The 11,301-nt window shown below is 50.0% G+C and overlaps 1 protein-coding gene across 2 annotated transcripts in view; it reads left to right on the plus strand.

Moving 5' to 3' along the window:
• Positions 1 to 9,555, plus strand: part of CAMKK1 (calcium/calmodulin dependent protein kinase kinase 1) — a 35,122-nt gene extending 25,567 nt beyond the window's left edge. For both annotated transcript variants that reach the window (XM_043583376.1, XM_043583378.1), the window contains one exon: positions 834 to 9,555. In XM_043583376.1, the coding sequence (XP_043439311.1) occupies positions 834 to 906 (73 nt within the window). In that variant the 3' untranslated portion in view covers positions 907 to 9,555. The remainder of the gene's footprint in view (positions 1 to 833) is intronic.
• The last annotated feature ends 1,746 nt before the right edge of the window (positions 9,556 to 11,301 follow it).

Raw genomic sequence — 11,301 nt, forward strand, 5'->3', positions numbered from 1 at the left:
CTGTGAGATCATGACCTGAGCTGAAGTTGGACGCTCAACCAACTGAGCCACCCAGGCGCCCCTATTTTATTTTTATTTTTAAGAGAGAGAGGCAGACATAGAATCCAAAGCAGGCTCCAGGCTCTGAGCTGTCAGCATAGAGCCCGACGCAGGACTTAAACCCGTGAACCATGAGATCATGACCTGAGCCAAACTCAGACTCTTAACTAACTGAGCCACCTAGGCTCCCCAACAGACTCTGTTTTTTATGCTTTGGGATAACTGGTGAAACTCTATAGTAGAGTTAGATGGGATTGATTTTTTTTTTTTTTTTTTTAAATATCAGAACCTATTCATTGGTGATTTAAAAAGAAAGATCTTAGGGGAATAATCAGATACAGGAAGCTATTCGCTACATGACAAAATTCCAAAACTGGTAGGTAGACTCTTCCCTGTGAACAAAGCAAAGGAAATTCAAAACCAAAGCTCCTCTACCCAGGACCATGGGGGCTGAGCTAGGTCAACATGGAGAGCCTGTGACCTGGGTCAGGTTGTGAGCCAGCCGGGTCAGGTTGTGAGAAGCTCTGAAAGCCGGGCTGGGAAGTGTGGACTTCATCTCCAGGCAACAAGGAATGGTGGAGGGTTGTGGGCCGACGCTAGGGGTAGGGAGACTGGCAAGGGGCCACAGTGCGGGGGCGGGGGGGGCGAGGCTGAGGTGAGCTTGGGGAAATGGGTAGGGGGACGTGGCTGAGAAATTGTGGAAAGGAATGGCTGTGTGAGTATGTGTGAGAGTGTTTTCCTGAGTGCGTGTTCTGACCCCTGAGGTCCCTCTGCCCGTGGTGTCCCCTGAACAGGAAAGACAGGTGTGGCGAAGGGGGCAAGAGCCTGGAGCTCCCCGGCGTTCAAGAAGATGAGGCTGCATCCTGAGCCCCTGCATGCGCCCAGGGCCGCCGGCAGCACGCTCATCCCACGCCTCCAAAGGCCCACTGCCCTCATGCCGACAGTCGCCCCTGCGGGCAGGGGGCTGAGGACTGTGGCCCCTCTTCCGGCCCTCCTCCTTCTATCATGCTGCATGACCTCAGCGCGCAAGTCCAGGGACAGGACTGGAATGTTTGTCATCTGGGGCTTGGGGGGCAGGGCTCCCATAAGGCCTTTCTCCTTGTCCTGGCTCTCCCTGATGGGATCCATCCTCTGGGAAAGAGAGGTACCCATGGTGCCTTAGAAACGCCACCTGGCTGCTTGGCAAGGCAGGAGGTAGGAAACCAAGGTAGCAGGTGGAGTCCTGGCTTACCACCATAGCAGAGACCGCCCACGGGGAGCCAGGCGGGCCTGGCTCACTGCCTCATGCGCATGGAGAGCTGTACCTTGCCCACCTCAGAGGGGGTCCTGCCGGAGCTCTTGTCTACTGAGAATGCTGACATGGAGGCTCTGAGCCCTCAGTGGGTATTCCTAGGCCTCAGGGAGGCAGGGGCCAGCATTGGAGAATTCAGATTCCTTTTTTGCTGTCTTTTACTTTTGTTTTTAATGTCAGGAGTGGAATGGTGTAAAGGCCTGCTTGGGAACACCTAGAAAGCTCTCCTACAGCTTTGGGTGGTTCCCGGCACACTCCTCATTATTTGGCAGCCAGGTGGGATGGACTGACCTTCCTTGATTTTGTCACACTCGGCGCCACCGGGAGAATGGGTTAAATGAAAGCTTCCGGCAGGGGCCTGAGCCAGGAGCACCCACCTTCCCTGCCCACTTTACTCCCTCCCCGTGTGGCTCCCCTGTAGGAGAGACACCAGGGGCTGGCCGACCAAAGGCCCTGGACTCACAGGGCTGTGGCCTTGCAGATGCTGATGTAACTGGAATCCAATCTCCGACCCTACACTGGCCTACCCATCTGGCCCCAGAAGCTGCCCTCACGTTCCTACAATGAAGGACAAACTGCCCAGGTTGGAGGCAGCACTGGAAGCGGGACCCTGGTGGGGTGTGCATGCTGGCAAGTGGCCACAGAGAGGTGGGCCTCCTGCCACTGCCTCACCCCAAAGACGGTTGACATTCGGCCTGCTCAGAGCTGGTGCGCTGGAGCATGTGTGTGGACCTGGCCATGCTGGGGCAGACTTTATCTTCTCCCTGGGATCTGTGCCTGGTTGGCTTGGCACTTACTGACCAAATGCTCAAGAGATTGACCCCAAAGGAAAATAAAGCAGGACTCAGATACCTCCCCTGAAAACATGGGCTAAACACGGGATTTCAGTTGCCTCCGTGGGGTTCCTACTGCAGGAAGGCGGGCACTGAGAAGGAAAGGGAGGCTGGGCTGGAGGAGTGTCTGTGTCCTGTTCATCTTTGTGCCTGTGGGTATGTGTCGCGCCTCCACGCACACACGCATGTGCGTGCCCATCTGCTGCACACAGCACACCTGCATGTCTCGCACTGGCACGTGCATCTGTAATATAGTTTCTATGTGTCTTTAAGGCTATGAGCAGAATGTGGCCCATTGTCAATGGGCCCACATTTCTCCCTGGCCCCTCTGCACTAAGGCATTGTAACCCAGGGCTTAAACAATAATTCGATACTGTTTTTAAGAACACTTTTTCAGAGTTCATGGGAGGCTAATCACAGATCCACAAGTTTCCTTGAGCATCTCTACACTGGGGCCCGGAGGGTGGGAGTTTCAGGGGCCTACATCGATTGGACCTGCCCTCGCAGACCTCAAAGGTGGGCCTGGCTTCATTGCCCACGTGAGCCTGGATGGGGTGCTTACCGCATCACTGAAGGTTTGGGTTGGCATTATTGCTTTTGAATGTAGCACAAATGATAAACAAACTCCATAAGAGTGTTTAAAAAATTAACTTCCCAGGAAGTGAGTTAAAAACAATAAAAGCCCTTTCTTGAGTTAAACAACAACAACAACAACAAACTGTGTGTACATTTTCAACATCGGGATGTGTGCTCTTTCTCACCAGCTGGATCGCTGGCTTTGCTAGTTTTTCTGCAAGGGTCTGAAAAGGACAGTGGTGAGAGGCGCTCTGGAGGGAGGCGAGAAAGAGGAAAGGAGGGAGAGGGAGGGAGAAAGACTGGCTCTGGAGGGTGAGGAGCTACAGTCCAGGATGTGGCTCAGGCTCTGGAGCAGGTTCTGTGGCCCCTCCTTGGGAAGAACACGATGTTTAGGAGCCAATGGGCTGCCCATGTTTCACAGGGGCCCAGGGAGCCCAAGGTCGGGTCCTTGGGAGCCATCCCACTCCTCATAGAGCAAAAGTCCCAGTGGAGCATCACGGAGTCTCTGTGACATGAGCCTAGTGTCTTTACTGTGGCCCCTTGGCCTTGAGCACTGCTATGGGCTCTCTGGACCCTGCAGCCTCCTGCTCATAGTAGCCCCCCATGGCCATCATGAACAGTCATCATTGAGGCCAGACAGCCTTGAGCTTGAATCCAAGCTTTTGTTTTAATAGCTCTGTGTGACCTTTGGCAAGCCATCGGAGGAGAGGAGTCTCGGTTGTCTTATTGGTAGAATGTGGAGAACAGCAGCACCTCCTCGGGGGGTTCTTGTGACATTAGATGAAGTCCTGGTGCCAAGCATCTGATACAGTGCTGTGTATCTAGTAAGGACTCAGCAAGGGAGGGTCTTAAAAAGAACTTTCTGTCTCTGGAGCTGCCCGGAACCAGCCTTCATGACTATGGGCTCAGCATATCCTGCATGATTGGTATTTACCCGTCTGTGGAGTTCCCAGCTGGGTAAAACTGGAGCCCACCAGGAGACCAAGCCAAAGGCTACCCAGCCTGGGGATCAGTTTTTCCGTCTGAGGAATGGATACCAAAGTTTCTCCTGCATGTGTCCCGGTCATCCTGTGACGGTCCCATGAGGGACTGTACCAAGCCCTCTACGAGAGGGACACTGGTAGCCAGGCAGAAGTTTCCCAAATGCCGAGACCAGTAAGTAGATCTGTTCCCAGTTCTTCCCCACCATCTCTCACTTCCTCACTGATCTGGCTTTGGTCCTTAGGACTCCAATCCATCCTCTCATTGCCTGCCAGAGCAATCTTCAGGCACCAACCTGGCCATACTCCTCCCTCTCAGAACCCTACCATGCTCCTCCAGTTTGAGGCCCCTGCCATCAACCCTGCTACCCTCTCTGGATGGTTTCCTAACCATGCCCCACACTCCATTGAGTCCTTACTCCCCACAGCTCTCCAGACCCACCCACTCCTCTAGCACACCGCCTTCCCTCATCCCTGCCTTTGTTTGTCAAAGTCAGTCCCACCTTCAAGGGGTTGGTTCATCCCTGGCATTGGTCACCAAGCCCTGGGCCTGGGTATGACAGGCCAAATCATGCATAAGAGCTTTGAATAGGACCACAGGTGCATGACACCATTTCCCCACAAGGACAACCACTCTAGGAGGCACACCGTGGTAGGGAAACTGAGGCTCAGGAAATAGTGTCTCGCTCCGTCACATGGCAAGCCAGAGAAGAGCCAGACTAGAGCCCAGGTCCCCAGCCCACCCACCCCACCCAGGTCTTCCCACATCAGCTGCCAGGAAAATGGAGAACCCTGCACAGGGTAAGGACATCTAGGAAAACCAGAGACAGAGGCTGTACTTCTAAGCCTAAACACAGGGGAGCTGAGCTGAGGCCAGTGGTGTCCGACTGAAGGCTCGGGGCCAGTCTGGGGTTTGCCCTTGGAGTGCCCTGATTACGTGCAGAGAATCTCTTTGGGCTCTGGGACCCATGGGCACTTTGTTTGGTATCTGATCTCCCCAATACTTATCCTATGTGGTCTCAGTCTAAGGTAGAAGAGGGAGGAGTGCTCAAGGCTACTGCGGGTTCCAATTTTCCCAGGGGGACACCCAGACATATACTGGGACCCATATAAACACCCCACAGATAATGGAGTCTCTTACACACAAACACACACATGCCTGCACACCCCTTGGGCAAACAAGCAGGCCTGCTTCCTGGGCCATTGGGACCCTGCCGAGAGCGGCCAGGGGAGCCATGCAGTGGGTGGCACTGGACTCTGGGGATCAACTGAGGCCCAGAAGGTTCTGGAGAAAGGCTTGTTCTCCCTCTCACCGGCAGTACAGAGCCCTGGTCTGCAAGGACTCCCTGCACCACTCCAGCCCCCTGGTGGACTGGGTGGCCATGGCTTAAATGACCATCTTCTTCCCAGGTCCCCTCCCCCATACATACACAGACCTGGCTTTGCCCTCTGGGATCTCAGACCCATTTATTTCTCCAGCTAGGACAACCCAGGGAACAAAGTCCATATCCTCTCATTCTCCAGGGCAGCTGCCAATCCCCTCCCAGGTTAAGCTGACCAGTTTGTCATTAGCCCATCCCAGCTTTGTGGCCAGCCTCCCTGCCCTCCCCACTGCCTGGGCCCCCACCATCTCCAAGTCACCTCCTCTAGGAATCCATCCCTGGTCCATAGCCCCTGAGACACCCTTGGTATGTGGTCTGGTGTCCAGTCCTTCTCCCACAAGACTGGAATCAGGGCCCAGGAATTGCAACCTCATCCACTGGCTGAGTCACTTTCTCAACTTCTATCTGCCCATTGACTGTTTCACCATGATGAAGACCGTTCAAAAAGCATCTCTCAGCTGAATCACAAGATGGGGCCTTCCCTCTGGGAGCCCCATTCTCTCCACCTGATCTGTAATGAGGCCTTTCTCTGGCCTGTATATCTCTGGCTTTTTCCAGTTCCCTGTTCCTGCTCCTCAGCCTAGCAAACTAGCTCAGGACTCCCCTGTAGCTATAACCCAGATTTCCACCCCTTTGGCTTTCCAAAGGCTACTGCCCCACACTCCAGGATATGTGGGAGGAAGCCCCTCCTGCTTTCTCTCTCAGATGCCCTCTGCTGTGGCTCTTTCTTTCCTGTTACTGACTGGCTCACTCTGCTCCATCCCCTGCAAGATCAGTCACTTTCCTAGCCGTAGTCCTTGCAATTGGCTGCTGCTGTCTGCATTGAGGATCTTGTGACATTCCCCTCCCTGCCCCCCACCCCCCGCCCGCAGACCTTTGGTCTCCTCAAGAGCCCCCCCCACCCCCCATGGCCTGGACAGGGCTCTATGCTGAAGGAACAGAAAGGGAACAATGGGGAGCTGCAACACAGGAAGAAGCTGGTTAAACCTGTACACTTGGTCTCCCCCAGAGTCCAAGGGACCATCCCTAAGGTTCTGGGGCCTTCACAAAAGAGGATCCCCTCGCCGTTCCCATCTCCTTTTAGGCAAGGCGTGCCAATATCCACCCACCTTCCTGGGAAACCTGCCTCAGAGCTGAGAGAGGGCTCCCAGCTGCCGTCTCCCCCTTCCATGCCCAATTCAGTCTAGATAGTAGTTATCAACATGCCTACATGCCAGGATCTCCTAGGGAGCTTTGAAAACACCCTGATGCCTGGGCTCAACCCTCAGAGATCTGATTTAACTGGTCTGGGAGTCATGATTTTTTTTTTTTTTTAATTAATAGATTTTATTTTTTGGAACGTTTTAGGCTTACAGAAACTTCGAAAGGAAAGTACAAAGAGAGTCCCCTGTTATACCCTCTCAACCTCCTCTCTGGCCTCCCAGTTTCCCCTGTTAGTAACATCTTGCTTTAGTGTGGTACATTTGTCACAAATGGTGAGGCAGTACGGACACATCGTCATTAACTAAAGACCACAGTTGAGAGTTTACTCTGTGTTGTACATTGTATGAGTTTTGACAAATGTATAATATCACGTCTCCATCCTTATGGTTTGGTACAGAATAGTTTCACTGCCCTAAGAATCCCCCATGTTCCACCTGTCTATCCCTCCCTCCCCCCACCCTCACCCCTTACAAATCCCCAACCCCTGGCGACCACTGTCTTTTTACTGTATCCATACTTTTGCTTTTTCCAGAATGTCAGAGAGTTGGAATCATACAGTATGTAATCTTTTCAGCTTCCTAGCTTCCAATCTTTTCAGTTGATTTTTAAGTTTCTTCATCAGCTTTAATTGAGATGTAATTGCCATTTAATATAGTATGTTTAAGGTGTACAACATATTGATTTGATACATTTGTACTACAATATGATTGCCATTGTAGCATTAGCTGACACCTCTGTCTCTTCACATACTTATCATTTCTTCTAGTGGTGGGAACAATTAAGATCTAGTCTCTTAGAAAGTTTAATATTTATAATAGTTTTGTTTTCTATAATCACTGTACCATGTATTACATCTCCAAAACTTATTTATCTACCAGTTACAAGTATGTATCCTTACCTAGGTGATTTTAACAAACAGTGATGGTTGACATGGATAGCCCTGGTCTAGAATTTGGTAAAGATGGGTAGTAGATCTGTGGCTCCATGCTTCTAAATATATGTGGACAAAAGTCTCACTTTCTTTAGGTATGTCCAACCATTCACCCATCCATCCATCCATCAATCCATCCATCGTTTCAGTATATGTCCAGGGCCTTCTATAACTAGACACTGACTTAGACACTCAGCTAAATCAACACTATTCCTGCTCTCATGGCTCTCACAGTCTATTGCAGGCAACAGACATTAATCAAGTTGCCACACATGTGTGTGGATGATTTTGAACTGACATGAGTGCTGTATAGGAAAGGCTTGTTGTGGTGGCTTTCTAAGAGTAGTTAGGGAGGTTTCCCAGAGAAAAGGAGGTTCCAGCTGAGATCTGAAGTTGGGGAAGAACTAACTAGGCCAAGGGGGAGGAAAGAAAGCTCCAAACAGAGATCCGGTTGTGCAAGAATCCTGTGGTAAGAGGGAGCATGGTGCTTACCAACTGAAGCGGAGATGTTGGGAGTGAGGAGAACAGTGCAAAGTGAAGCTGGAGGGGAGGCAGACCTGGATAATGTGTATTGAAAGGATCAGTCTGGCTACAGTGTAGAGGAGGCATAAGGGTGAAGGAATCAGAAAAACAGAGAAATCGGGGTGGGGGGGAGGGGGGAAGGCCACTGCAGTGTCCAGACAAGATAGGATACAATGATAGCTGGGATGGAAATAAGCTGAGGCGCAGTAGCCAAGAGGATGCAAAGAAGCAGACGGACATGAGGGAGACGTAGGAAGCAGAGGTTCCTTGAGATATTCAAGGGAAGATGTGTGGTAGGTAGTTAGACATGTGGATCTGGAGCTTGGAGGAGAGGGGAGAACCAGAGATGGAGATGTGGGTGTCCTTGGAGTATGGTTGGCAGTGGAATTGGAAGCCATGGATGTGATAAGATGGCCTAGAGTGTGAGCATGGGGTGAGAAGAAAGAGGGTCTAGGATTGACCCATGGAGGACTGGATAAAGAGGAATAACCCAAAAAGGCATTGGAGCAGGAGGGGCAGGGAAGGTGAAAAAGAAAAACCAAGTGTGGCTTTATAATGGAAGAGTGTGTGCAGTTTCAAGAATTAGGGAGTTGCCATCAGTGTCCATGAGGCTGAATGGTCAAGTCAGATGGAGAAAATGAGGGATGATAGTCCTTTCAAGAGTTCAGCTGTGTAGCAGGTTGGGGAACATGGATACAACCCCCTCACCAGGGCCAGCTGCCTCATAACCTTTCTTTTAACCGTTGAAATTTTTCCTTAACTAACAACCTGTACATGTTCCAAGGATAGACATGAACTTGGGGGTGTGGAGCATGAGGTTATGTTTGCCCAGTTTAAAACAGCATTAAAGAATATCTCTGAATAGGCATCACATCAGGTCAGTGGGCCATGTTACCAGTTCTCGGGTAGCATTTGATTTCACCTTAGAAGCTTATATTGCCTTTTAATGGCTTTTCCTTTTGTTACCCTAGGAGAGGTATGCTTCTATTATTTTTATTCCCCTCATCCCTGAATGGGAGAGAAAGAAAGGAAAGGGTGTGGCCAACTTCAGTCAAAGAAAAAAAAGAAAGTGAATTCTATAGAACACCCTGTTAATATCCTCCCTTGTCTCCTAGCCTCTATCTTCACAAACTTTTCAAAAGAGTCGTCCATAACTTCTCACATTGCACCATTAATGTACCTTCCCCTTCATGGACATTGGTCTCCTCAAGGTCACCAACAGTCAATAAACCTCTAGACCCAAGCCAAGTTCCACCACATTTGCCACTTGATCACTTCCTTCGTGGAACTCCCTATCCTGTCTGTCCCAATGTCCCACTTCCCTGGTTTCCTCTGTTAATAAAAAATCATCCAGACTTGGACATAGGAAAAAGGAATAGGAAAAAGAACTACACTGATGTCCTCTCAGTGTAGTGTCAGGTGTTGTCCAACCTGCCAGTTCCAGCTGGGGATCACCTGATTTTCTAGGGATGTGTATCTTTGCTTGACTTCTGACTTATTATTGATTAGTATTTTACAACTCTGTAAGTGTAGAGGCTAATTTATAGGAGACTTATAATGAGTAAATAATTCTTGTCCAATAGCAATGTAGATATTTTCTGCCTGGTAGAAAATGGAACCCCAAAGGTTGCACTTTCTTGCCTTGTGGGGCATTAACCTGTCTTGTTAAGTTCATTTCAGTATTCCTTTGACCAACTCTGTATTCATTCTCAAATTCTCTTTTGAACTAGTCTTAATATCTTATTGATGTCCTCATTCATTAACCAGTGAATAAAAACTTTGACATATGTTCATTTTATATGTAAGTCATGTTTTTTGACTTTTTTGAAAATTATTCTTTACCCCTCCTAATTCTGTGGCTCCACCACAGCAGGCTAACACTGAGGACAGAAGTGAAGGTGGTGAGGTGGGGATAAATTATGTGAACCCAAAAAGGATAGGCACAAAGGGCTTTCCTGGTAGGAGTCTAGGAACCTTGATGTTTGCCTAATGCCCTGGCTTGCTCTGGATTACTAATTCTCCTGCCAGCTAGAGCTCCGTCAGGGGACTGGTTTTCCTCTGAACTGTGCTGAACTGCAATGCCTGGATCCTCAAGCAAGAAGACTCCTATGCTGAGGGGAGAGGGCCTACCCAGCTTTATGTGCTGGCCTCCTGAGGCCAAAGTTGAGGAAGGATTGCTTCCTCCTCTCCCCATCCCTCTCCCCTTCAGGCCTAAAAATAAGTGTAACGGTGGGGTCTGTAACTGTCACCCAAAGCTGGCCACTCCAAGCAAAAAATGTCTTTGAAATGTTCTTAAAAATGCATGCATATGCATTCCATGCATTCAATCCAGTGTTGTAACTATTGTCACCAAGCAAAACTAGCCCTCTAAAGAGCCCCATCTTGTGTTCGTGCTGCGATACAGCCCACATTTAAGAAAAACTTTGATGTGTTGTACCCCTTCCGTTGGGTCCTGCATCTACATACATCATGTAACCCTCACAATCTCCTTTGAGGGGAGGTAAGAAATATTGTTCCATTTTACTGAAGATTTTTGAAGGGTTAAGTGGCTTGGCCAAAGTCACACATGGTGCAAGGGGCAGAGCCAGTCAGTTTGGAACCCAGGTGTGTCTGATGCTGATCATATTCTCCCTTGGTTTATAATTATTTGTTCCTCCACCGTCAGAGCTGGTAGGGCCTGGGAGACCGTAGGAATCCACCTACGCCCTCTTCAGATGGGAAGATAGGGCCCAGTTAGGGGCCAGAACTAGACCAAGGTAACACAGGGAGAAAGGTGAAAAATCAGGACTCAAAGCAAAAACTGACCAGTGGTGCCCTCTGGAAGCCTAGAGGACTCTCCCTGTCTCCCGACCAGGCTGTTAGAAATGTTGCAAGAAACCATGCTCAGGAATTTACAGTGGACTGAGCCCTGGGGAGTCAAGAAATTGGGGGTCAAGCTCTGGGCTTTGGGCAGTTCACTACCCTCTTGGAGTCTCAATTTTTATGCATGTAAAATGGGCCAATTATTGGGAGACTTGAAAGAGACAAAGGTTCTCAAGATAAGTATGTTGTAAACCTACATATTGCCCAGAAGTGATAGACCAAGGCTCACTCTGGGCTCTGGAGCCAGACTTGGTAGGCTCAGGTTCAGGTTTTATTCCTTAAATAAACCCTTGGGTAAATTTCTATGCCTCAGTTTCCTCATATGTGAAAGGGTAATAATAACACCTATTCAATAGAGTTGTATGATTTCAGGCACTTGGAACACTGACATGTAATGCTCTCTCAGTAAAATTGCCTTTTCTAACAGGTTTACTGCTCAAGGCATAGCTATTCTCTCAGAGCAGACTACACCAATCTCCTTCAGGCCCCGCCCCCTCCAGCAGGCCCCGCCCACGTCTTCACTCGAGCCCGCCTTCTCTTCACCAGGTCCCGCTCCATCTGTCCTGGGTTTCTCCCGCCACCAGGGGGCGGCAGCGCTGAGTGGGGGGGGCTTCTAGCTGCAGCAGGTGACACTCTAGGGAGCAGTGGCGGCTGCTCTATGGCCAGTGGCGGCGGCGCTCTA

This window comes from Prionailurus bengalensis, chromosome E1 (genome assembly GCF_016509475.1).
Source record: "Prionailurus bengalensis isolate Pbe53 chromosome E1, Fcat_Pben_1.1_paternal_pri, whole genome shotgun sequence".
Taxonomy (NCBI): domain Eukaryota; kingdom Metazoa; phylum Chordata; class Mammalia; order Carnivora; family Felidae; genus Prionailurus; species Prionailurus bengalensis.